This window comes from Canis aureus, chromosome 1 (genome assembly GCF_053574225.1).
Source record: "Canis aureus isolate CA01 chromosome 1, VMU_Caureus_v.1.0, whole genome shotgun sequence".
Classification (NCBI taxonomy): Eukaryota; Metazoa; Chordata; class Mammalia; order Carnivora; family Canidae; genus Canis; species Canis aureus.
In genome coordinates, this window is record NC_135611.1 from 117,730,502 (window position 1) to 117,757,282 (window position 26,781).

The 26,781-nt window shown below is 42.5% G+C and overlaps 1 protein-coding gene across 4 annotated transcripts in view; it reads left to right on the forward strand.

Annotated features, from left to right (window-relative positions):
• The window catches only part of LOC144287296 (uncharacterized), an 83,152-nt gene extending 66,721 nt beyond the window's left edge, over window positions 1–16,431 (forward strand). Inside the window, exons 3-5 of one of the 4 annotated variants that reach the window (XR_013355156.1) lie at window positions 12,533–12,605; window positions 13,170–13,396; window positions 13,720–14,011. Coding sequence is in view for 1 of the 4 variants with exons in the window: in XM_077854774.1 (XP_077710900.1) it covers window positions 12,533–12,605; window positions 13,190–13,396; window positions 13,720–13,866 (427 nt within the window). In the remaining 3 variants the exon portion in view is untranslated. Of the gene's footprint in view, window positions 1–12,532; window positions 12,606–13,169; window positions 13,397–13,719; window positions 14,012–16,145 lie in introns of those variants that run through there. The other 3 variants (XM_077854774.1, XR_013355150.1, XR_013355180.1) reach the window with 3 other exon arrangements.
• Window positions 16,432–26,781: the final 10,350 nt, after the last annotated feature.

Here is a 26,781-nt window from a genome sequence, read left to right on the forward strand (position 1 = left end):
AATCAGAAAGGACCCTGAATAGCCAGGGGAATATTAAAAAAGAAAACCATAGCTGGGAGCATCACAATGCCAGATTTCAGGTTGTACTACAAAGCTGTGGTCATCAAGACAGTGTGGTACTGGCACAAAAACAGACACATAGATCAATGGAACAGAATAGAGAATCCAGAAGTGGACCCTCAACTTTATGGTCAACTAATATTCGACAAAGGAGGAAATACTATCCACTGGAAAAAAGACAGTCTCTTCAATAAATGGTGCTGGGAAGATTGGACATCCACATTCAGAAGAATGAAACTCGACCATTCTCTTACACCAGACACAAAGATAAACTCAAAATGGATGTATGATCTTAATGTGAGACAAGATTCCATCAAAATCCTAGAGGAGAACACATCTACACCCTTTTTGAACTTGGCCACAGTAACTTCTTTCAAGATACATCCATGAAGGCAAGAGAAACAAAAGCAAAAATGAACTATTGGGACTTCATCAAGATAAGAAGCTTTTGCACAGCAAAAGAAACAGTCAACAAAACTAAAAGACAACCTACAGAATGGGAGAAGATATTTGCAAATGACGTATCAGATAAAGGATTAGTACCCAAGATCTATAAAGAACTTATTAAACTCAACAGCAAAGAAATGAAGAATCCAATCATGAAATGGGCAAAAGACATGAACAGAAATCTCACAGAGGAAGACATAGACATGGCCAACACGCACATGAGAAAATGCTCTGCATCACTTGCCATCAGGGAAATACAAACCAAAACCACAATGAGATACCACCTCACTCCAGTGAGAATGGGGAAAATTCACAAGGCAGGAAACCACAAATGTTGGAGAGGATGTGGAGAAAGGGGAACCCTCTTGCACTGTCGGTGCAAATGTGAACTGGTGCAGCCACTCTGGAAAACTGTGTGGAGGTTCCTCAAAGAGTTAAAAATAGATCTGCCTTACGACCCAGCAATTGCACTGCTGGGGATTTACCCCAAAGATACAGATGCAATGAAACGCCGGGACACCTGCACCCCGATGTTTACAGCGGCAGTGTCCACAATAGCCAAACTGTGGAAGGAGCCTCGGTGTCCATCGAAAGATGAATGGATAAAGAAGCTGTGGTCTATGTATACAATGGAATATTCCTCAGCCATTAGGAACAACAAATACCCACCATTTGCTTCGACGTGGATGGAACTGGAGGGTATTATGCTGAGTGAAATAAGTCAATCGGAGAAAGACAAACATTATATGGTCTCATTCATTTGGGGAATATAAAAAATAGTGAAAGGGAATAAAGGGGAAAGGAGAAAAGATGAGTGGGAAATATCAGAAAGGGAGACAGAACATGAGAGACTCCTAACTCTGGGAAAGGAACAAGGGGTGGTGGAAAGGGAGGTGTCCATCAACAGATGAATGGATAAAGAAGATCTTGCACATCTCAGCTCAAACAATATATAAATGTATATATAATGGAATACTAGTCAGCCATCAGAAAGGATGAATACTTACCATTTACACTGACATGGAAGGAACTGGAGGGTATTATGCTGAGTGAAATAAGCCAATCAGAGAAAGACAAGTATCATATGGTTTCACTCATATGTAGAATATAAGAAAAGGCACAGAGGATCATAGGTAAAGGAGGGAATTCTGAATAAGAAGAGATCAGAGAGAGAGAGAGAAAAACCATGAGAGATTATTAACTATAGGAAACAAACTGAGGGCTGCTGGGGGGGGTGGTGAGTGGGCGGATTAAGTAATTTGGTGATGGGCTTTAAGGAGGGCACATGATGTGATAAACACTGGTTGTTATACGCAACTGATGTTATTGAACACCACATCTGAAACTAAGTACGTATTATGTGTTGTCTAATTGAATTTAAATTAAAAAAAAGAAAAAATATATATAATAGGATGTACTTTATTCCTTTTGCCCCTGGTTCCAACAGCTAAGTGAGGCACTGTTTCTGGGAGCTTTAGTTTGGGGTAAAGTGAGTCAGAGGAAGAAGGTAGAGCTGGAGATACAGGGTTTTATAGGATAGGGGAAGAAGTATGCCCTGGTGACTCTAAGAGCCCAGGATAAGAGTTGAGAGGACTTTGCTTTCCCTGAGGAGGGACTGGACCTACACCAAAGTTGGCTGAGCAAGGGCAGGACAGGGGCCCAAATTAGGTGGACAGCAGACAGGCCATAGTCAAGCCTTATCTCAGAGAACACTCCTATGAAGATTGGAAGCACGGGCATCTCTCTGACACCTGCCCTGCTCACCCCTAGACCCAGCTTCTTCTTTGTAAGCATTTGGGGTTCCTGGCAAATGAGGAACCTACCAACTCCCTCTTTTCATTCATCTTAGGGCAACCAGAGCTTTTCCACAACCTAAATCACATCTCCTCTCTCCCAGATTTACATGCTCTAGGAGGTTCCTGTGGCTCTTAGGATCAAATCCAAACCCCCACTCAGATGTCCAAACTCTGCCTAATCTGCTTTCTACACTCCTCACATCCTCCCCTCATGACTCTAACCACTCTAACCACAGTGCTCCTGTTCCTGCTCCTGGAACACACAGACCTCACTCCCACCTCAGGACCTTTGCCTGAACCGATTCATTTCCCCTAGATCTGCTCTTGGCTGGCTCATCCTGCACATCTCAGCTCAAATGGCTCCTCCCTCTTCTGTCCCGTTTCCCTCCTTCCATTACCACCATAGTCGTTGGTCCATAACGAAGTCCTCTAATTTACTTGGCTGTTTATCCTCCATCTCCCCCATGAATCGTTGACTCCAGAACTATGGCCTTGTTTGCTTTGGTTACCACTTGTTCGCTGGTGACTGAGCACAGAGCCTGACACACAGTAGGCTTCTAATTAAAATATGTTTAATGAATTAATAAATCCCGTCTTCTGTATGCATAGAACCAATCAGAGGTTCAATCACAAGTATACCTGCCCGTGAGTGGGACCCACATATTATATACGTTGAACCAATCAGGAGTTCAAGCTGGAGGATAAATATAAATAACTAAAACCCCACCCAATTCATTCATCGGAAGAGGTTTTCCTAGAGGACAGCCTCATTTTCAAGGGAACAAAACAGAAATCTGAACTAAACACATGGGACCACCCTTTCTATTTAAGCAGCCAATCACACCGAGGAAATAAAGGGCAAAGGTAGTATTGTGGGACATAGAGGCCACGCCCCATGACGTCCCTCCCCCCACCCATGGCAACTTCCAGGTCTGAGGAATTGGAGGCACGGCCCTGGGGGGTACTTGGTGAGATTAAGTGGATCGCTATCGAGAAAGAGTGAGGACGTTAAGGATCAGGGTAAGATCATGTGTGTACAGAGAGGGGGTGAGGAGGAAAGAGAGCTGGTTAGGGGATATAGGAAGGGGACGGTAGGAGACCAGGATTAAATTAAGGGAGGACAGAGAGGGGGTTGATGGGGGAATGGGAGAGGGTTATAGGGGGACTGGGAGAGCTTATAAGGAACATACTGCAGGTTAAATGGGGGGAGCTTATGTAGGGGGATTAAGAGTAGTGATGTGGTGTTACAAGGAGGCAGTGTCATAGTGGCAAAAGGCAAGGTCATAAGGCAATAAGAAAAAATTATGGGAAGACGGGATTTAAGTGAGATCAGAGAAAATTCATTGGGGACAGAAACAGTGTTATGGAGGACAGGGAGAGGGCCTTTGAGTGTCAGGGAGAATTGTGGGGGATGGGAAGGATAATCAAGAAGGGAGGGAAATCTGGCAACTGGAATTGCATTCTAGAGGACAGTGAGGAAACGTACTGGGGCAATGGGTTGGTGTGGGCCAGACTGCCCCACCTTGGGGTGGCGCCACCTTGAAAGGTGCTCCTCTGGCCTGCAGGGTTGGTTCAGCCTGGTCTCCATTCATTGAGGTCTCTGCTGTTCATTCTTCTGGCCACTGTGCTGAGACCTTTTCCCTGACGGTGGTCATCTTCAACCTGCTGCTCTCTAGGCCCTGTAGACCCATGGTGATGAGACGTCCCTGGATCCCTGGACTTGATACACAAAAATTGACCATAGATGCCTGGGTTTATTTCTATCTCAGTTCCCCTCCAGTGATCTATATGTCTATCCTTAATGCTAGTGCAGTACTCTTTGTGATTACTGTAGCTCTCATCAAAGCTTTCAAATCAGGAAGTAAGAGTTCTCCAACTTTGTTGTTCTTTTTTTTTTTTTTTTTAAGATTTTATTTATTTATTCATGAGAGACAGAGAGAGAGGCCAAGACACAGGCAGAGGGAGAAACAGGCTCCATGCAGGGAGCCTGATGTGGGACTCATCCCAGGACACCGGGATCAGGCCCTAAGCCAAAAGCAAACACTCAACTGCTGAGCCACCCAGGCGTCCTTGTTGTTCTTTTTCAAGATTGTTTTTGTTATTCATGGTCCCTTGCAGTTCTATACAATTTATATTCATAAGGGATATTGGTCTGTTTTTCTTTTCTCCTGATGCCTTTGTATGGTTTGATATCAGGGTAATGTTGACCTCATAGGATAAGTTGGGAAGTATTCTGTCCTCGTCTATTTTTGGCAAGAGTTTGAAAAGGATTCATTTTAATTCTTTAAACATTTGATAGAATTCATCAGTGAAGCTTTCTGGGACTGGGATTTCCTCTGTTGGAAGTTTTTGTTGTTGTCCTTTGGTTTGGTTTGGTTAAACTGTTTTAATCTCTACTTGTTATTGGTTAATTTAGAATGTCTGTTTATTCATGAGTCAGCTTTGGTAGTTTATGGCTTTCCAGGAATTTGTGCATTTCATTTAGGTTATCTAATTTATTGGCATATAATTGTTCATAGTATTCTCTCATAATCTCTTTTTTAAAAATTTCTGTAAGTTTGGTGGTGATGGTCCTCACTTTTGAAAGTATTTCTGATTTTAATACTTTGAGTCTTCTCTCTTTTTTTCTTGGTCAATCTACCTTAAAGCTTGCCAATTTTGTTGTTCTTTTCAGAGAACTACTTTTGGTTTCATTGATTTTTTCTGTTTATTCTCTATTTCATGTATTGCCACTCCAATTTTTAGTATTTAGTTCCCTTTGCTTGCTTTGGGTTGAGTTTTTTCTCCTTTTTATAGTTGCTTAAGATGAAAAGTTAGGTCGCTGATTTGAGATCTTTCTTCATTTTTTTTTAATTTACTAGTTTTTTTTTTAATTTTTATTTATTTATGATAGTCACAGAGAGAGAGAGAGAGGCAGAGACATAGGCAGAGGGAGAAGCAGGCTCCACGCACCAGGAGCCCAACGTGGGATTCGATCCCGGGTCTCCAGGATCACGCCCTGGGCCAAAGGCAGGCGCCAAACCGCTGCGCCACCCAGGGATCCCTCTTTCTTCATTTTTAATGTAGGAGTTTACAGCTATAAATTTCCCCATGAGCACTGTTTTTACCACATGCCTTAAGTTTCGGTATGTTGTGTTTTTGTTTTCATTCATCTAAAAGCACTTTCTAATTTCCCTTTGATTTCTTCTTTGACTCATTGGTTGTTTAGGAGTGTGTTGTTTAATTTCCACATATTCAGGGATCCCTGGGTGGCGCAGCGGTTTGGCACCTGCCTTTGGCCCAGGGCGTGATCCTGGAGATCTGGGATCGAATCCCACGTCGGGCTCCCTGCATGGAGCCTGCTTCTCCCTCTGCCTATGTCTCTGCCTCTCTCTCTCTCACTGTGTGCCTATCATAAATAAATAAAAATTTAAAAAAAATTTCCACATATTCAAAATTTTCAGATTTTCTTTTTTTTCTTACTGATTTTCTAATTTCATTTTATTGTAGCTGGAAAACATACTTTATATTATTTCAGGGTTTTAATATGGATTTAGACTTGTTTTGGTCTAACATTTGATCTGTCCTAGAGGATGTTCCATGTGCACTTGTGAAGAGTATGTATTCTTCTCTCATTGGGTGGAATGTTCTAAAAATGTCTGTTAGGTCTAGTTAATATAACATATTGTTTAGGTCTTCTGTTTCCATTAATAAATTGAGGTGCTGAAATACCCCACTATTGTTGTTGGGCTGTTTGTTTTCCCTTCACTTCTGTTTTTGCCTCATGTATTTTGGGACTCTGTGGTTAGGTGAATATATGTTTATGACTGTTGTATCTTCTTGATGGATTGTCTGTTATCCTTATATAATGTTCTTTTTATCTCTAATAATTTTTGTTTTAAGGTCTATTTTTTTCTGGTATTAGGATAGTGACTCCAACTCTCTTTTGGTTACTATTTGCATGGAATATATTTTCCCATCCTTTCACTTTCAACCTATTTATGTCTTTGGCACTACAGTGTAGACAGTATATAGTTGAAACATGTCCTTTTTCAAAAGATTTTAATTATTTATTTATTTATTTAGAGAGTGTGAGTAGGGGGAGGAGCAGAGGGAGAGGGAGAGAGAACCTCAAGCAGACTCCCCCTCTCCACTCACTCTCCAAAAAAAAAAGATAAATAAATCAGAGAAATTTTTTTGGCCATTATTTCTTCAAATATTCTTCACTCACTTTTCTTTCTCTCCTCTCCTTCTGAGACGCCTGTTATGTATATGTTGATATACTTGGTGGAGTCCCACAGGTGTCCTAGGCTATGTTTATTTTTCTTCACAATTTTCTCTTTCTGCTCCTCAGCTAGGTAATCTCAAGTGATCCATTTCACATTCACTGATTTTTTTTTCTTCTATTTGCTCAATTCTGTCCTTGAATCTTTCTAGTGAATTTTTTCATTTCAGGTAATGTAATCTTTAACTCCCAAATTTCTATTTGGTTCCTTTTTATGATTTCTTTTCATTGGTGTTGTGTTGCTTATTCTTATGGTTTCCTATAGTTGTTTGAGTGTATTTTAAATAGTTGATTTAAAAATCTCTAGTTGATAAATATAATGTCTGAATCTCCTCAGGGACGTGTCTATTAATTTCTTTATTATTGTTTTTCAGAGAGATCAAGAGCATGTGTGCATGCTCACATGATGCAGGGGAGAGGGCAGAGAGAGAAAAAGAATCTTAAGCAGGCTCCACCCTGAGTGTGGAGCTCAGCATAGGGCTTGATCTGACAACCCTGAGATCATGACCTGAGCAGAAATCAAGAGTCAGACACTTAACTGAGCCACCCAGGCTCCCCATATTAAATAATTAACTAATTAATTAATTAATGTGTAAAAGATTTATTTATTTATTTTAGAGGGAGAGAGTGTATGCACATGTATGTGCACAGGAGGGCGGGGGGATAAAAGGAGAGGGAGAGAAAAACCCAAGCAGACTTGGGAAAAACCCATGCAGGGCTCAATGTCAAGGCCCTGAGATCATGACCTGAGCTGAAACCAAGAGTCAGACACTTAACCAACTGAGCCACCCAGATGCCCCTCTTAATTTATTTTTTGTGTGTACTTGAGCCATGCTTTCTTTGTATGCCTCATCATTTTTTCTTGACAAAGAGTTATTTTGGATTTCATAATGTGACAAATCTTGAAATCAAATTCTCCGCTTTGGAGAATGGTTTGTTGTTGCTGCTTATTGTAATGTTGTTTGTGTAGTGACTTTTCTGCACTAATTTGTTTTAAATTGTATTCTTTGTTGAGTGTGGTCACTGAAGTCTCTATTCTATTAGTGCAGTAGTCAGCTACTTATTTGATAGATATTTTGTAAGTACCCAAAGGCAAGGAAATCAGAAATCTCCCAGTCTGTGCAGATGAGCTCTATGTGTGTTGGTACATGCCCTCAACACTCAGGGAAGTAGTTTACAACTCTGCCTTCACCGTCACTTACTGCTTATATAGCCCTAAAGGTCAGCCAGAGGTGAGAGCTGAGGGTCTTCTCAGGTCTTTGCTGAGCATACATCCAGCCCTGGACAAACATGTGGACCTCTAGATTCCCAGGAATATGTAGGAGCTTTTCTACACCCTTATTTCCCAAGTATCTCATTCCGCAGCTTTTTCTTCAAAGCTCTTTGGTTGGTCTTTGGTTTACTCCAGCTATTATCCCTCTCTAGTTTAGGTAGTAACAGCTTATTCACTTGCCTTGGACACCTCCCCCACCTCTAGTAGCTCCCCCATCCCTAGGATTGTTCTCAGAGAAAATAACAGCAAGCCTTTTGAGCTGGTCTTTCAGGGGGCCACTAGACAGATCCAAGCGACAACCATGATTCTTTAAGAATGAATTCTGTATCTAGTATCTAAGTATAGGTACTAAGAACTTGTACTGGGAATGTGGGCTATTGTCTTCAAGGCTACGACTGAGCTGGGAAGTGGGAGATGGTGCCAGGATAAGTTAAAACACCACAAGGCTCTCTTACTGACACTGGTGGGGTTGTTTTTTTCTTGATTAAACATTTGCCTGGTTGCTGTAAACTCTTGATTCTGATAAAGTGGATTTTGACAATTTTTGTTAGTTTATTCACTGCTTTCGTGGAGGAATGGGATTTTGAAGTTCCTTACTCTGTCATTTCATGGACATAACTCTTTCTATATAACCTTTTGAGAATGGCTTCTCTTCCTCAGCCTTTGAGATGTATCCAAGTTGTTGAATGTATCACCGATTTGTTCCACTTAATTTCTGAGTAATATTTCAACATATTGGACTATGCAGTTAGTTTATTTGTACCCTCATTGAGGGACATTTGAATTGTTTCCATTTTTGGAGATTATGAATAGAGTATTTGTAAATATTCTCATAAAAGTTTGTGTAAACATGTTTTCATTTATCTAGGGTAAATACCCAGAAGTGGGGGTTGCTGGATCATAGGATAAATGTGTATTTAACTTTATAAGAAATTTACAGTCTGTTTTTCCAGAATGCTATACCATATTTCATTCCCATCAGTAATGAATGAGGGTTCCAATTCTCCATATCTTTATGAGCACTTGATATTGATAGCTTTTTTTTTTAACTTGAACCATTCTAATAGGTATATAGTGCTATGTCTTCAAAGTTTTAAAATGAATATTCATTTCCCTGATAGCTAATGATTTGAATATTTTTTCCTGTGCTTATTTGATGTTCTTATAGCCTCTTTCGTGAAGGATCTGTTCAAATCTTTTGTCCATTTTTAAAGGGGATTGTTTGTTTCCTCCCTGTAATTCTGACACACGTCCTTTTTCAGATTTCTGATTTGTAAGCTTTTCCCTGTTAAAAAAGGCTGTTACTTATCTTTTTTTTTTTTTTTTTTAAGATTTTACTTATTTATCCATGAGACACAGGCAGAGGGAGAGGCAGGCTCCATGCAGGGAGCTGGATGCGGGACACGATCCTGGGACTCCAGGACCACACCCTGGGCCGAAGGCAGGCACTAAACCACTGAGCCACCCAAGGATCTCCATGTTACTTATCTTTTCAGTTTTTTTTCTTTTGCAAAGCAAATATGTTCAATTTCAACAACAGCCAGTTTCAAATTTGTCCTTTTATGACTGTGTTTTTTATATTACATTTAAGAATTCTGTATCTGACGGGATGAGCACTGGGTGTTATTCTGTATGTTGGCAAATTGAACACCAATAAAAAATAAATTTATTATAAAAAAAAGAATTCTATATCTAACTCTGCTCATAAGGATTTTCTTCTGTATTTCAGAAGTCTTTTCATCATGTTTGTATGTGTGGATTTCTTTAGGTTTATCCTATTTGGTATTCATTGAGCTTTTTAAATCTATAAGTTTATGTCTTTCACCGAACTTGGAAAGTGTACAGACATTATTGTTTCTTTCTTTCTTTTCTTTTCTGCAGCATTCTTTCTCCTCTCCTGAAACTGATGACATGAATGTTAGACTTTTTGAAATTGTACTACAGGTCTCTGGTACTCTGTTAATTTATCTTAATCTTTTTTTCCTCTATTATCCTAACTGGATGATTTCTATTTAATTACCTTCAGGTTTGTTGATTCTTTCCTCTGTTGAGTTCATCTAGTGATTAACTCACTAGATTAACTTTTTTTTTTTTTAAGTTTCAGTTATTGGGGCATCTAGGTGGCTCAGTCAGTTAAGTGTCTGCCTTTGGCTTAGGTCATGATCCCAGGGTGCTGGGATTGAGCCCTGTGTTTAGTTCCCTGCTCAGTGAAGAGTGCTTCTTCTTCTCCCTGTGTTCCTCCCTGTCCCCCCTGCTCATATTCTCTCTTGCTCACCCTCTCTCTCTCAAATAAATAAATAAATAAATAAATAAGATCTTTTAGGGACACCTGGGTGGTTCAGTGGTTGAGAGTCTGCCCTCAGCTCAGGGTGTGATCCTGGGATCCAGGATTGAGTCACATATTGGGCTCCTTTTGGGAAGCCTGCTTCTCCCTCTGCCTGTGTCTCTGCCTCTCTCTCTCTATCTCTCTGCCTCTCTTTCTCTGTCTCTCATGAATAAATAAATAAAATCTTTTAAAAAATAAAATCTTAAAAAATTTAGTTATTGCTTTTTTCAGTTCTAAAATTTTTATTTGGTTATTTTTATAGACTTTCTTTCTTTTTATTTCAAGAGTGTTCACCCTTAGTTTTTGAAGTATGGTTATATAGCCATTATAAAATCTGTCTGATAAATTCTAACATCTGGATCCTCTTGGGATTAATGTATGTTGACTGTCTTTTTCCTTGATAATTTGTTAGACTTTCCTAGTTTTTTCTGTTTAGAGTAATTTTGGATTATATTTTTTCAGACATAATTATATTGAACACTTAATACACTACAGCATAGTGTGAACATAACTTTCATATGCTCTGGGAAACCAAAGAATTCATTTGACTTGCTTTATTGTTATATTGTCTTTATTGTAGTGGTCTGGAACCCAACCTGCAATATCTCCAGGGTATGACTGTAATTTATGAGGTCTTTTAATTTGCAAATAGAAATTTTTCTAGGTCTTCTCTTTGTTTACTTCTGATTTTTTTTTTTTTGTATTATTTAAGGAACTCTACATTTTGGAATTTCTTTTTTTTAATTTTTTAAAAATTTATTTATGATAGTCATACAGAGAGAGAGAGAGAGGCAGAGACACAGGCAGAGGGAGAAGCAGGCTTCATGCACCGGGAGCCCGATGTGGGATTCAATCCCGGGTCTCCAGGATCACGCCCTGCGCCAAACGCAGGTGCCAAACTGCTGCGCCACCCAGGGATCCCACATTTTGGAATTTCTATATGTAGCCAGGTTCTTGATGAATTTTGTGACTATTTCTTTGATATAACTAGAGAAGGTGAGGTAACTATTTAGGGTGTAACTTTCTAAGTAATTCTATAATTGTACTTACTAGTTAAATTATTAAAATTCTATTTGTATTCTTGCACTCTTTTTCTACTTCATTTTCAAATTTTCTTTTTTTTAAGATTTATTTATTTGTTTATGATAGACAGAGAGAGAGAGAGAGAGAGAGAGAGAGAGAGAGAGAAGCAGAGACACAGGAGGAGGGAGAAGCAGGCTCCATGTTGGGAGCCTCACGTGGGACTCGATCTCAGGACTCCAGGATCACGCCCTGGGCCAAAGGCAGGCGCTAAACCACTGAGCCACCCAGGGATCCCCCCATTTTCAAACTTTCTAAGAGGCATATTTAGGTTTCACATTAAGGTTGTGGTTTTAGACATTTCTCCTTATATTTCTAATGGCTTTATTAAAAAATCTTTTGTTTGTTGCTTTCATTTTCAATGTAGCTTATATGTAGCTCACTACATAAATATTTGTGACAGATATGTCTTCTTTTATAATAGTACACATCCCCTCTTCCTTATCATTTTAGTTATTCCTTGGAGCCCTTGGTTCTCCCTTAAATTGGTTTGTTTATTTTTTTATTTTTTAAAAGATTTTTACTTATTTATTCATTCATGATAGACACAGGGAGAGAGAGAGAGAGAAAGAGAGAGGCAGAGACACAGGCAGAGGGAGAAGCAGGCTCCATGCAGGGAGCCTGACATGGGACTCTATCCCAGGTCTCCAGGATCAGGCCCTGGGCTGAAGGCAGCGCTAAACCGCTGAGCCACCTGGGTTGCCCGGTTTGTTTACTTTAAAAGATTTTATTTATTGGGGGATCCCTGGGTGGCTTGGCGGTTTAGCGCCTGCCGTTGGCCCAGGGTGCGATTCTGGAGTCCCAGGATCGAGTCCCACGTCGGGCTCCTGGCATGGAGCCTGCTTCTCCCTCCTCTTGTGTCTCTGCCTCTCTCTCTCTCTCTCTATGCCTATCATAAATAAATAAATAAATCTTTAAATAAATAAATGAAATAAAAATCAATCTTTAAAAAAAGAAGATTTTGTTTATTTATTCATGAGAGACACAAAGAGGCAGAGATACAGGCAGAGGAAGAAGCAGGCTCCCAATGGGGAGCCTGATGTGGGGCTTGATTCCAGAACCCCAGGATCATGACCTGAGCCAAAGGCAGATGCTCAACAACTGAGCCACCCAGGTGTCTGTCCCAGTCTTATTTATTTGAACGCTCTCTCTCATGGGCTATGGATTCCAGAGCTGTGATCTTGTCTGCCTTAGTCACCACATGGTCCTCAGAGCCCAGTGTGGGCCTCATGTATGGTAGGCTCTTTGTAGGACTATTTATCAGTAAATCTGTCCATTGCACTCAGGTCCAATCTGGAAGTGAGACCCACACACTGTACGTTGAACCAGGAGTTCAAACTGAGCACAACAACAAAAGGTGTAAGTGACTAACCCAGTCCTCTGGTTCATTGAGTTAAGAGGGCAGGAAGAAAAGGGAGAGGCTAGGTAACACCCCTTATACACACTGAACCAATCAGAAACAGATTGTGAGCACTTGAGACATGCCTAACCTGAGGCCCTAATCTTAATGAAATGGCAGCCAGTAGAGAAGCTCATGCCCTATGACACAAATTGCCTGGACAATCTCAGGAACTGAAAAGCCAAGGTAAGTTCTAGGGCCATTAACTATTTTTGTGAATGGATTATCAGAAAAGAGTGGTGAGTTTAAGTGTACGTGGGTGAAGTGGGGTGGAGAGAGTTTAGAAGAAGAAAGTGAAGCAGTTGGAGGGACACATGGAGGGGGCAATGAGGGGTACACAGAGAAATTATGAGAACATAGAGGAGGGTTAAATTGTGTTATAGGGCCAGTAAGGCTATTATGCAGGAACATGGAAGTATAGTGAGTTCTGGCTTGGGGCAGAGTCTGTTTTCAGTGCCTTTCTAGGCAGAGGGGTTGGTTCAGCTGATCCTCATTTCTTGGGAATTGAGATGTTCTCTGTTTAGGACCCATTTCTTGTCTGCAGATTCTGCTGGCCCAGCATCTCCTCTTCAGGCCAAGGTCCATGGCTACTAAGACTGAGCCCAGGAACCTGGCGTTTATGGTAACACCAATGCAGCCAGTCATCCTGATGTCCTTGAATCCTCCAGAAAAGGATTATTTGTATCTCTCCATGATTTCCTTCTTCTTCTTCATTCTGCTGGCAATCCCAGCCCTCTTGTTTTCCATCAAGGTGGGCACCATCTGGCTATCACCAACTCCCCTTGTTCCCAGATATTCCTCCTCTGTTCCTTCCCATCCCCATACCTCCCCAGGGACCTCTTCATGTTCCTCCTGGAGAATTTACTCCCTCCTTCACCATCTAGCTGCCCTTGTTCCTCCCCAGGACCCCCTTATCTGCTCCTCTTCCTTTTTCCACTGGGGGACTGAACCCTGCCCTTACCTCCCTCACACCATCATTCCTGGTCTTTCACTCCCCACCTCCCCCTGGAATGTCGCTCCCTATCTCCCTCCTCCCTTGGAAACACTCCCACCAGCTTGCCTTCATCCCCACAGACCCGAGAAGCCAACTTTCATGGGGATCAGAGGACAGCACAAATAAATTCCAGACTGGCCTTGGGCTTTAGCATCTCAAGCATCCTAGTGGGCTCCATTATGATCATTAGCTCCATTATAGTTGGAGTCCTGAAACATGAAGTATGAGATCATATTGAAAGCTCACCTCCCTCAAAAAAGTCATGAACTTCACCTTCTGGAGCTTTTGAACTTGGACATCAATAACCTACCTGTCCTGGAGGAAGTTTCCCCTCCATTAGCATTTTTAAGAACAATAAAATTTTTGAGGAGACTTCTGCTTTCTGCTCATCTCCTTTCTACTCATATGCATATGTGTTCACATGCTTTTGCGAGTCCACTTCACTGAGTACCGTGGGGCTTATCCGTATATTAAGAGAACATTTATTGGGCAACCATGATAATGTGCCAGGCACTGTTTCAGACCTTAATGATTCAATGCTGATTCAGATAGATGAGGTATTTGCTCTGTGAAACCTACAGTATATTAAGAGGACACAGAAAACAAAAGAGTAAAACATAAAGCAACAAAGTAGTTGTTGATCAGCACTGTCTAATAGAACTTTCAGCAAAAATAGAAATGTTTTATAAGCCATTCTATCCAATATGGTATTTACTCACCACATGTGGCTTCTGAGCATTTGGGATGTGGCTAATGCAACTGAAAAACTCAATTTTTAACTTAATTATAACTAATATAGATTAAATTTGCCACATGTGGTCATGTGGTTAGTAGCTACTCTCCTGAACAGCATAATTCTAGGTGGTGGACAACATTACGAAATTTGTTTATTTTTTTGTTAAAGATTTTATTTAGTTATTCATGAGAGACAGAGAGAGAGAGAGAGAGGCAGAGACACAGGCAGAGGGGAATCAGGCCCCACACAGGAAGCCTGATGCGGGACTCGATCCCAGGACCTCAGGATCACACCCCGAGCTGAAGGCAGGCGCTCAACCACTGAGCCATCCAAGCGTCCCCCCCCCCCAATTTTTTTAAACAGGATAAAATTGGGAGAACAGGAAGAAGGACTTATGACAGGGAGGCTCAGGAAAGCCCTTATTGGGGACCTAATATCTGAGCTGTGACCTGAGGTGAGGAGAGCTACAGAAACATGTGGAAGAAAGTTCTAAGCAGAACAGTAAGTACAAAAACTCAGGCAGGAAGGAGCCTGGCTTGTCCCAGGAAGAGGAAGACTAGTGGGGCTGGAGTGAGTAATCAGAGTACTACAGAGTAAGGTCAGAGGATGGGCAGGAAGCAAGTCAAGGCATGGAAGGTCACAGGAAGAACATTGGATTTTTAAGTATGAAGTGAAGTCCTTAAAGATATTAAACAGGGAGAACACAGGTTTGTTTGTTTTTAAAAGATGAGTTCAATGTGTAAATTGAATGTAAACGTTCTCTAAATGGGTTCTGGTACTAATTCCAATTATGTGTGGAGGCAATTCTTGGACATCAGCTGAGTGTCCTACAATTCAACTCACTTCTGACACCATCTACCCAGAGATAGAATCGGATTTCATAGGTTAAGGGCTCATTCCTGCAAGAATACCCCCTCTCCCAGAGGCCAGATGCAAGCCTAGGTTGTTACTTGTACTTCTGGCACATTGGCTAAAGAGCCTCCTACAACTTCTTTGGGCTTGATTAATTTGCAAGAGTGGCTCACAGAACTCAGAGAAACAATTTACCTACTAGTAAATAAACCAGATTGATAGTTTATTTTAAAGGGATAAAACTCAGGAGCACCCAGATGGAAGAGCTGTAGAGGGCAAGATATGGTGAAAGGTTGTGGAGCTTCCATACCCTCTCTGAGCATGCCACGTTTCCCAAATCTCTATGTGTTCATCAACCCAGCTGCTCTCTGACCTTGGCTTTTTGGGTTTTTATGGAGGCTTTATTACACAGTTATGATTTAACATTGGCTTTGGGTGACTGGTTCAACCTCCAGCCTCTCTCTCCTCCCTGGAGATTGGGGGCAGGTACTGAAGTTCCAACCCTCAAATCACAGAGTTGCTTCCCCTCTAACCAGCCCCCATCCTTAGGTTACCTAAGGGCTTTCCAAAAGTCACCTTATGAACAAAACAAAAGACGCCTAGATTGCTCTTATCACAGGAAACTCCAGGGGTTTTGGGAGCCAGGAATGGATGGAAGACCAACATATTTCCTATTATAAATCACAATATCACAGTCTCCTTCCATAATAGGGGGGAAGAGGAGAAACAAAAAAATGCATATTTTTAAAGGCAGCAAAGAGCTGTGGATGCAAAGAAGTCTAAAGGAACTATATTCCAGAACTAAGGAACTCTTCTTGCTTAAATGGTGTGAAAATTAATAAAATGAAACTGTTTAAAATGGAATCAGGAGGCCAGAAGGGGGACCTCTCATGTCCTACCTCATGTTGTCAATTGCAGACCTCACAGGAAAAGAGGTACCTTGGAAATCGATACTACCTTAGCGCTACTTGACTATTACGGCTGAGGAAGAAGTTTCCCCCACCCTGGCAACAGCCCTGCCAATGAGAGACTGTCACAACATAACCAATGAAAAGCCACTGTACTTAGAACTCCAGAGCAGTCCGGGTGGCTCAGCGGTTTAGCGCCACCTTCAGCCCAGGGCGATCCTGGAGTCCTCGGATGGAGTCCCACATCAGGCTCCCTGCATGGAGCCTGCTTCTCCCTCTGCTTATGTCTCTGCCTCTCTGTGTGTGTGTCTCTCATAAACACATAAATAAAATCTTTTTAAAAAAAGAACTCCAAAGGAATGTTTTTTTTTTTTGTTTTGTTTTGTTTTGTTTTACAGCCACCCCACCCCCGGCCCACCCCTCCCACCACCAAATTTCCTCTTTTTTTCTCTGTATAAGAGCTTTCCCCTCTTTTGTTCTCCAGACTTGCATATGGTTTTCTCATAGCTTGCTTGTCCTGAATTACAATTCTCTGTTATTCCCAAATTAACCCATTTTTGCTGGTAAAATAAGGGGAATATGGACAAAAATAACTGGGGAAGAAAGCCAATTCCTTCACAGAACAAGAAACAGAGTAGGCAAGCTCCAGCCATATGCACCCAGCAATGTTTTCAGCTGTCCTCCCCGTCCTATCCTTATATCTGGTTTTGCGGACAAAGCAGACTCCAGACTGTGCAATCCAAGAGAATTTCAGAAGTTAGGTGAATCTCTGGAGATTCAGAACTTCTGATGCTCCACCAAGCAATGGCATGGGTCTGGGTTGCACATTAAACCGTGAGTGAGGGACGCCTGGGTGGCTCAGCAGGTTGAACATCTGCCTTTGGCTCAGGACATGATCCGGATTCCTGGGATCGAGTCCCACATCAGGCTCCTTGTATGAAGCCTGCTTCTCCTCCCTCTGCCTGTGTCTCTGCCTCTCTCTCTGTGTCTCTCATGAATAAATAAATAAAATCTTTAAAAAATTTTTAAAAATAAACCCTGAGTGAGAAGAAGCACTGAGAGTAGATGGTCTCCCTGGGAGGTAACCCACAAGTCAAGAGGCACATGACCACCAGCCACAGGATCCATTGGGCAAGACATATACCAGCCAAGGAACCTTCAGCCAAGGGAGGGGTTTCTTGCTCTTCATAGCTTATGTTAGTGATTTATCTGGTATAAGGTGAGGAGAATTGTGCACAGCAGGGTTTCTGAGCTACCCCTACACCTTCCAACTTGCATACTTCCTGGAACTGAGGGGGTACTGCCTAAGCTGTGGGCGGCATCTCACCTTAGGAGATAGACACACACATGCACACACAGATACAGGCATACTCTGATCCTACATGGCTTGTTCCTGGCAGATGTTTCCTGGAGACTTCTCTGTCCCGAATGCTTCCCTTTCCATGACCTGATCCCATCATAGCCAAGGGTCCCAGGGGTCCAAGCGCTGCCCCATTCTCTCTAAGAATGAAACAGCCAGGCTCTGTCTACAGACAAAGCAGAAACCTGCCTACACTCTCCATTCTACTCAGGGCGGCTGAGCAATCCAAGTCAGATTACATCCCTACCTGGCTTAAACCCTCCCTATTCCCACAGCTCTCGGGATCAAACCCAAATCACTCCCCCAAGTGTGCAGACTCTGCCTAGCCTGCTCCTGTCCTCTTCCCCTCCTCTGCTGCCCCCTCACACTTGAGTCACATGGCCCTTGTTTCTGTTTCTGGAGCACATAAATCTTTTGACCTTGGGACCTTTGCACTTGTTGGTTCCCCTTCCTGGAACTCTTTTCCCTAAATCTTCTCATGGCTGGCCCAGCATCCAAGGTCTCAACTTGGATGTCTTCTCCCCACAGAGGTCTTCCCTAATTTCCTCACCCCCATCTCACCTAATGTCCCCTCCTGGGTCCCTCTCCCTCCATGTCCTAGTTAGTCTCCACAGCCCTTGGTCCTTTCTGAAATCATTCAGTTTATTTATTTGGGTTTTTATTCTCCATTCTCCGTATCTCTCCCACAGACTGTGAACTCCCAGAAAGCCATCTACAAGACAGCCTTCAGCATTCTTGCAAAGGACTGTATATTGCTTCCCATTTGTTTTTGGTCTTCTGCTTCCTCCCACTGGGAATGCTAGTGTTCTCCAGTTTGGTGGGTGGGGATTAACCATTGTGCCCCAGTCCCCCTTTCCATAAGAGCCATCCCTTCCCCAACTCCCCCTCCTCTCTAGATACTAGCCCCAGCCCTTCTGTAGCCTTCCCTCCCTGCTACGCTGGACCTTGTCCCCACTCGGTTCACCATCTTGCTGACTCTGCTTCTTCCCAAAGACCCCTCCATACCCTCTTCTATCTGGTTCTGCATAGACCCCCTGCACCATCTTGCTCCATTGCTTCTTCCTCTCCTCCACCTAATCCTCCAAACCCCAATCCTGATTATGGCCTCCAACTTATCTCCAGGGGACCTTTGCCCCATTTCACCCTTTAAAGGAAAACATAAGCCTATCTTCACTTTCACAGACACTGGAAGCAAATGGTTTGGAAGACAAAGTCGGAGCAAAGAAAAATGCTATGCTGGTTTTGTGTTTCAGCCTCATGGCCATCATTCCAAGTCTGTTTATATTCCTGTTCATCTTTATGGCACCACACAATGCAGAACACATAGAGGAACCATGATCCAGGACACATCTTTGGCATGCCCTGTGCCCTCACAGTGCCAAGTACCATAGGACTTTCCTGCTCCCCTGGGAACCTTTGGACTTGGGTTTAGACATTAGGGCCCTGCCTCTTCCCCCATGGAGGAAGTCTTCCCTCTTCCAGCACTCTGAGATCAGTACCTATGATGCCTCCTGCATGATTGTGCATATGTATTTGTGTGTTTGGGATATGCCCTTCCATGACCCTGTATACTAACAGCTCCTGTAGGTATCCTGGGAACTTCACCCACTTGGTCAATAACATTTGTTCAACAACAGCCATTATTGCATACTTTCTGTGTGTTAGGTATTGTTCTAGGACCTAAGAATGCAATGCTGAACAGGACAGATTAGACCACTACCTCACAAAATGTTATCTTGACAGAAGCTAGAACATAAATAAGAAAGTGCAAACTAATTATATTACTCTAGATCATCATAAATAATAAAAGGAAATAACACAGAGAGATTGGGGGATGGAAGGGAGACAAAGATGATAACATGTTCAGGAAAAGCCTCTCTTAGGAGGTGATGTTTGAGTTGTGGTCTGAAGCATGAGAAGGAAAGGCCTATGGAAGTATCTGGGAGAAGAGAGATCCAAGCAGATGGGATACCAAGTATAATATCCTGAGATAAGAAGAGTAGGAAAAAGGAAAAAACCAGCTTACCTGGAGGATAACCATAGGAGTATGTTAAAAAGTCAATGTAGAATGATCATCAGGAACAGATCACCCAGAGTCACAAAGTCATGGTATTCATGCCCATGGTAAGGAGTTTAGATTTTAAGTGTGAAGGGAAACCAGTGGAGATGGAAACAGAAAAGCACAAGATCTGATTTCTATCTTAAAAGGTCCAAATTTGAAGATCATGGAAGACCATCTTCCTTCCATAACAGTAGTGAACAAAAAGATAAACTAAAAATTCATATTTTAAAGACATCAAAGAGCTATGGAATGTAAAGAATAAAATCTCAAGAAATTGAAGTCCAGAGAGTGAAGGATCTCCCTTAAGTAAGCAGAAACCAGCAGTTTTTCTCTCTGGGGATTTTTGCCAAATGTTGGCACAGGTGAGTTAAGGACTGAGCCTGTGACAGAGAGCTTGTTCTGGGGAAAAAGAAACCAGCAAACTTTCTAAGGCAAGGTAGGCTGATGTGACAGTTTGAGAGATGGAATGCCCCCAAAGGCATAGCTGATAAATATAATATCTGAAGTTAAATTGTTTCACTGGGCTTAACAATATCTTGGATGCAGAAGAAAAGATCAGAAAATTTAAAATAAATTTAATGGAAATCATCCAAATTGAAGCACAGGGAAGAAAAGGAAAAAGAAAACAACCGTCTGAGTGCTATAAGACGCTATTGAATTGTCCCATGTAACTGTCATTGAAGTCCTTGGAGAAAACAGATTCAATCTTTGAAGAGGTAATGCCTGACAAATTTCCTAAATCACAAAAAACATGAGCCTATAGATTCAAGAAGTTCAGGAAAGTCCAGAGAGAAAAATTTTAAAGCAACTGTATCAGTCAGGATTCTCCAGAAAAGCAAAATACAGAGATAGAGATAGAGTTGGAGATACAGAGAGAGAAATACAGAAAGAGCGAAGAGAGAGAGATTCATTTTAAGGAATTAGCTTATGTGATCATGGGTACTGGCAAGTTGGAAATTTGTAGGGCAGGCTGGTAGGCTGGAAATTCAAATAAAAGTTTGACATTGCCATCTTGAGTCCAAAGTCCACTGGGCAACCAGCAGGCTGGAAAGTCAGGCAGGATTTCTGTTACAGTTTTGAGGTAGAATGTCTAATTTTCCAGGAAACCTCAATTGTTTTCTCTTGATTCAACTGATTGATGAGACCCACACACATTATGAAGGGTATCTGTTTTACTTAAAGTCAACTGATTTTAAATGCTTATCACATCTGCAAAATACCTTCACAGCAACATCTAAACTAGTGTTTGACCAAACAATGGGCACCAGAGCCTAGCCAAGGTGATGCATAAAATTAACCATTACAGTAGCTATAGAAAAAAGACACCTGAACTCCAAGAAAACAAACAAACAAAAAAATTAAGGCTATCTTTTTCCCTCAACTTCATTGAGGTTTAATTGACAAAATTGTAAAATATTTAAAGTGTGCAACCTGATATTTTGATATATCTACACGTTGTGAAAGAATTCCCCCCATCAAGTTAATTAATACATCCATCACCTCATATATTTATTTACCTTTTGTGTGCATGTGTGCATGCATGTGTGTGTGAGAGAGAAAGAGAGAGAGAGAGAGAGAGAGAACATTTACATCTACTCTCTTGGCAAATTTCAATTATACAACATAGTGTTATCAACTGCAGAATTATCTTCTAATCATAAATAATTAGAAACCAAGAGACAATAGAATTACATTTTCAAAGTACTGAAAGAAGAAGCCTGCACACCTGGACTACTACACCTTGTGAAAATATCTTTAAAAACATTAAGGGGGGCAGCCCAGTGGCGCAGTGGTTTAGCGCCGCCTACAGCCCAGGGCCTGATCCTGGAGACCCGGAATCGAGTCCCATGTCGGGTTCTCTGCATGGAGCCTGCTTCTCCCTCTGCCTGTGTCTCTGCCTCTCTCTCTGTGTGTGTCTCTATGAATAAATAAAAAAAATATATATTTTAAAAAATTAAAAATAAAAACATTAAGGATTGGTAGAGCAGAATACAACAGGTACAACAGCAGAGCCACAAATATAAGATGCACTGATCTTCAGCAAAGGCATCAGTGCATTTCAGTGGGGAAAAGAAATTGTTTTCAACACATAGTGCTGGAACAAATGGAGATGTAGATGTGAAAACAAAATAAAACTTGACTCCCTGCCTCACACCATACACACAAAATAATCTTTATTTATGTAAACTAAAACTATAAAAGCTTCTATAAGAAAACACAGGGGACGCCTGGGTCGCTCAGCAGTTGAGTGTTGCCTTTGGCTCAGGGTGTGATCCCGGGGTCCGAGATCCAGTCTCATATCAGGCTCCCTACAAGGAGTCTGCTTCTCCCTCTGCCTATGCCTCTGCCTCTCTCTCTGTGTCTCTCATGAATAAATAAATAAAATCTTAAAAAAAAATACACACAGGATAAGAGGTGCCTGGCTGGCTCAGTTGATGGAGCAGGCGACTCTGGATCTCACCACTGTGGGTTCAAGCCCCATGTTGGATGTGGCGATTACTTAAAAATAAAATCTTAAAAAAAAAAAAAAAAAGGAGAGCATAGTATTTTCATGACAGAGGTAGGCAAAGATGAAACGAGACACACACTAGAACCATAAATTTGACTTCATCAAAATTAAAACCTCAGCTTATCAAGAGATACCATTAACAAGAAGAAAAACTGACCATATCTGACACAGGACTCATATCCAGATTATAATAAAGATTATATATATATTAGTTACATATTTATAAATATTTTAGTTATATACATATATGTGTGTATATATATGTATAAATATTTTATTTATTTAATCATGAGAGACACAGAGAGAGAGAGAGAGGCAGAGACATAGGCAGAGGGACAAGCAGGCTCCCCATGAGGAATCTGACGCGGGACTTGATTCCAGGACCCTGGGATCATGACTTGAGCCAAAGGAAGACGCTCAACCACTGAGCCACTCAGGCGCCCTCCAGAATATATTTTTTAACCTCTACAAATCAATAATAAACAGATAAGCAGTTCAATTAAAAATTGACACAGTATTTGAGCAGCCATTTGGCAGGAAATTAAAACAGTACAGCCACTTTGGAAACCTGTCAGACAAATTCTATTAAAATTAGACACATACTTATCCTATCATCCACTAGTTATATTCTAGATACAGCACCAAGAGAAATGAACATATATATCCACAAAAAGACTCATATAAAAATATTCACAGAAGTTTAATTCATAATGGTCAAAAACTATAAAAAAAAACAACCTAAGTGTCCATCAGTGGACAAATTGGATAAATAAATTTGGATTTATTCATTAAATGGAAGCAATAAAAAATGAACTGCTGGCACATGCAACAAAATGAATGAATGGAGTGAAAGGAGCCAGATACAAAATAGTACATACTCTGTGATTCCATTTGTATCAAACTCAAGAATAACAACAACAACAACAACAACAACAACAACAGCCTAATTGTTTAGAGCAGTCAGTCCAGCAGTTAATTCTGGGAATGGTCTGGACTGCAACGTGCATTAGGGAACCTTACATGGTGCAGGAAATAGAATGTATCCCGATCTGAATGGTGTTTACACGTTAAGAAAATCTAGCCGTACACTTAAGACGCATCTACTTTATGCACTTTACTGCATGAGTGTCATCCCTCTTAAAAAGAAAAACACATAAAAAATACAAAGATCACTGTGACAGCTGTGTGAAGAGTATATTGCAGGGCGGGAATTAGCCCCAAGGGTTGACACCAGTGAGGAGGATGTGGAAACCTTCCAGAGATAAGGGTGTCTTGGATAGCAGAGTATGCAGTGCATATGTGGAAAAGTGGTCATTTTGGAACATACTACAAGTTGGAAATGATCAGAATGACCTATGGCTGCACGTGGCATGTTGAACAGAACTAAATATCAGTAAAGGCATTTTTTAAAAAGGCATGAACTGTTAAGGATAAAGAGAGCCAAAGAGGATGAGAAATGTCTGTTAAATCTGGGGAGCTGGAGAAGCAAGACATGAGTTGTAGCCACTTCAGTACTGTTTGTTGATAAAGCTGAGATATGAGTGGGTCAGCAAGAAGAGTGTCACGGAGAGGCTCAGGAATCCTAGAACCTTCTCTGAGGCTGAATGCACAGCTGGCAAGCTGACGTGCCGAGGGGGCAGAAACTAGAGCACAGATGGGAAATCTTGAAAGAAGGCTTTCAGTTAGACTCCCCCAGATTGCCTGCCCCATCTAGCAGAGTCAGAATGGTTTTCACCCCGCCCAGAGAGAAGACCAAAATTTGATCTCCTGGCGAGGCTGAGCCAGCCCAGATCAGGGCTTGGGAACCGGGGTCACCCAGCCTGGAGGGAGGCAGAAGTGTCACCCCAGCTCGGACAGTAACAGTTGATATAATGAGCTGTGAGTTCCCGAGCATTCTTCTCTTCCTGTGACTCTTTCCAGATGTTGGCGACCAGGCTTGGATTCCCTGGTGGAGGACTGGAGTATCCCTACCTGAGCCTTTTGTTCTGTGATAGAAAAGATTTGCTTGTTGTTTAAGCTGATGTGAAACAATTTTCTGTTACTTGCAGCCAAGAGCTTTCTAATACATATGGACAGACTCCTCAAAAAAATTTCTGGTGAAAGTGAACATTTTTTTAAAGATTTTATTTTTAAGTAATCTGTACACCCAACACGGGGCTCAAACTCACCTCCCTGAGATCAAGAGTTAAAGAGAAGTACTATTGGGCACCTGGGTGGCTCAGTGGTTGAGCGTCTGCCTTCGGCTCAGGGGTCCTGGGATCGAGTTCCGCATCAGCCTCCCCACAGGGAGCCTGCTTCTCCCTCTGCCTGTGTCTCTGTCTCTTTGTGTTCTCTCATGAATAAATAAATAAAATCTTAAAAAAAGAGAGAGATAAGTACTATCTATGTAATAGCACAGGTGGGAATAGTGGGAATTTAGGTGAGATTGTTCTGTCCCATTCCATTGTGTACATATTAATCTGGCAAATAAGAATTTGTACCGGAATGAAGGCATAGGCCCAGAGAGAAAAGAAGGATGAAACCACACCAAAATACACTTCCCTTATCTGCATAAGGTATAAGCACACACACACACACACACACACACACACACACACACAGAACACAACTCAGAAAGCATGTGTATTTAGTCAATGCAATGCATTTAATTGAAAACTTTCTGGATGTGCCCAAGCTGGGGCTAGAACTCAGGACCAGCAGATCAAGACCAGCTGCTCTCCCGACTGAGCCAGCCAGGCGCCCCACCCCCCCCATTTCCTCCCTGACTACCTGCCTCGCACCATGAAGTCACAGGCCTGCGGAGCAGGGCAAGGGGAAGACAACACCAAGGCATTGAGTAACTAAGACGGCAGGCTGGTGGCTGGGATGTCCCTCAGCGGGTGGGTCTCTTGGGTACAGAACTGCCCAGCTGGAGGGTCTTTTGTTGGTGGGAGTCGTGGCTGGAAGTTTCCTGGCGGGTAAGGCCCTTGGCTGTAGGGTCCCCTGGCTCAAGGGTGCTGGGCTGTGGGCTGGTAAACCCGGTACTAAGGGCAGGAAAGTAAGATGCACAGAGACTGTGCTCATAGCGACGCCCGCAGAAGTTAAGAACCAGGGGTATTTACCCACTGGCACTTCCTCACTTTTGTCATTCTCGTTGGCATCCCTGGTTTGTGGGGGCGGTGGGACCCGTGGTTTCGGGACCTCAGCGGATGGGCGGGGCTGAAGGAAGTGGGGAAAGGCCCGGGCTGGGGGTGGACCCACGGGGGAAAGCCCAGGTTCCGGCTCATTATCACCTCGGGAGGAGGAATTGGGGGACGAGAAGGGAGCGGGGAATGGCTGGGCCTCCAGCATTTTCTAAAGTTGAAGATGGAGTCGTGCTAGGATTCCTACGCAGGAAGCAAAGCAGTAATCGACAGGACCAGATGCGCTGCCCAGTCCTCCAAGACGTATTTGGACTCTCTGGAGGCCTGCGGGTCTGCGGAGAAGGCGGGGTGCAAATTCCCCGACTCAGGATCCCCTCAGTCCCGGGCCTGCACGCCCCAGCGGCCTGCAGCCCCGACTCCTCAGAGCCGCGGTGGAACCGAGGAGGAACAACGTCCTTCCTCGCTCTGGCTCCCGGTGGGCTGCAAAGCCAAGGGGCTTAGCACAGGCACCTGCCCGGGGTGGAAGCCCCTTCATTTTGTTCTCTTTTCCTGATTGGCTGACAGTTCCACCCACCGGATAGGTTGGACCCACCCCACCCCACCCCTCTGTTCTTTACCAACTGGCTGACTGTGGATAGAGACCTTCTTACTTTCTTGATTGGGTTGGTCTAGCCTTTTCTTTTCTTTTTTTTTTTTTTTAACTTTAATTAAAAAATTTTTTTAAAGATTTTATTTATTTATTTATTTATTTATTCAGCCACCTCGGGATCACTACCTGAGCCGCTCAATCGCTGAGCCACCCAGGTGCCCCCAGCCTCACTTCTTAATTCTGCCTTTGTACTTGGCTGGAAATTGGAAGAAACTTTGACCGAAGAAGTCCCATCCCCCCTCATCCCTCTACTTAATGAATTTTGGCTCCTGGATTGGACGACTGGATCTAGAGGCCTATACCCCTTTTTAACCTTAAAAATAAATCATTAGTTTACCAGTGCAAATGGGTTACTCAGGAATAACGGAGAATTATGATTTGGGACATGCAAACTATGACAAAACCATAGGCAAATCTGGTGAACAAAGGAGAGGACCGTTATTTTATGTTATGTTTACGTTATTTTACGGAGAAGGATGAGGAAGTTGGGAGGGGCTGTTTGTTTTGTTTTGAGGAGAGAACGTGCCTGTGGTGGGGGTGGGGGTGCAGAGGGAGAGGGAAAGAGAGAATCTTTTTTTTTAAAGATTTTATTTATTTATTCATGAGAGACACACACAGAGAGAGAGGCAGAGACACAGGCAGAGGGAGAAGCAGGCTTCACGCAGGGAGCCCGATGGGGGGGGGGGGGACTTGATCCCCGGACCCCAGGATCATGCCCTGAGCCAAAGGCAGATGCTCAACCGCTGAGCCACCCAGGCGTCCCAGAGAGAATCGTAAGCAGGCTCCATGCCCAATGCGGAACCCAATGCAGGGCTTGATCTCACAATCCTGAGATCATGACCTGAACCTAAACCAAGAGTCCACGCCTAAGGGACTGAGCCCCCCAGGCACCCTGGGAGGGGTTTTTTTGAACCAGAGTCCATTGGAAAAAAACATAAAGTCCA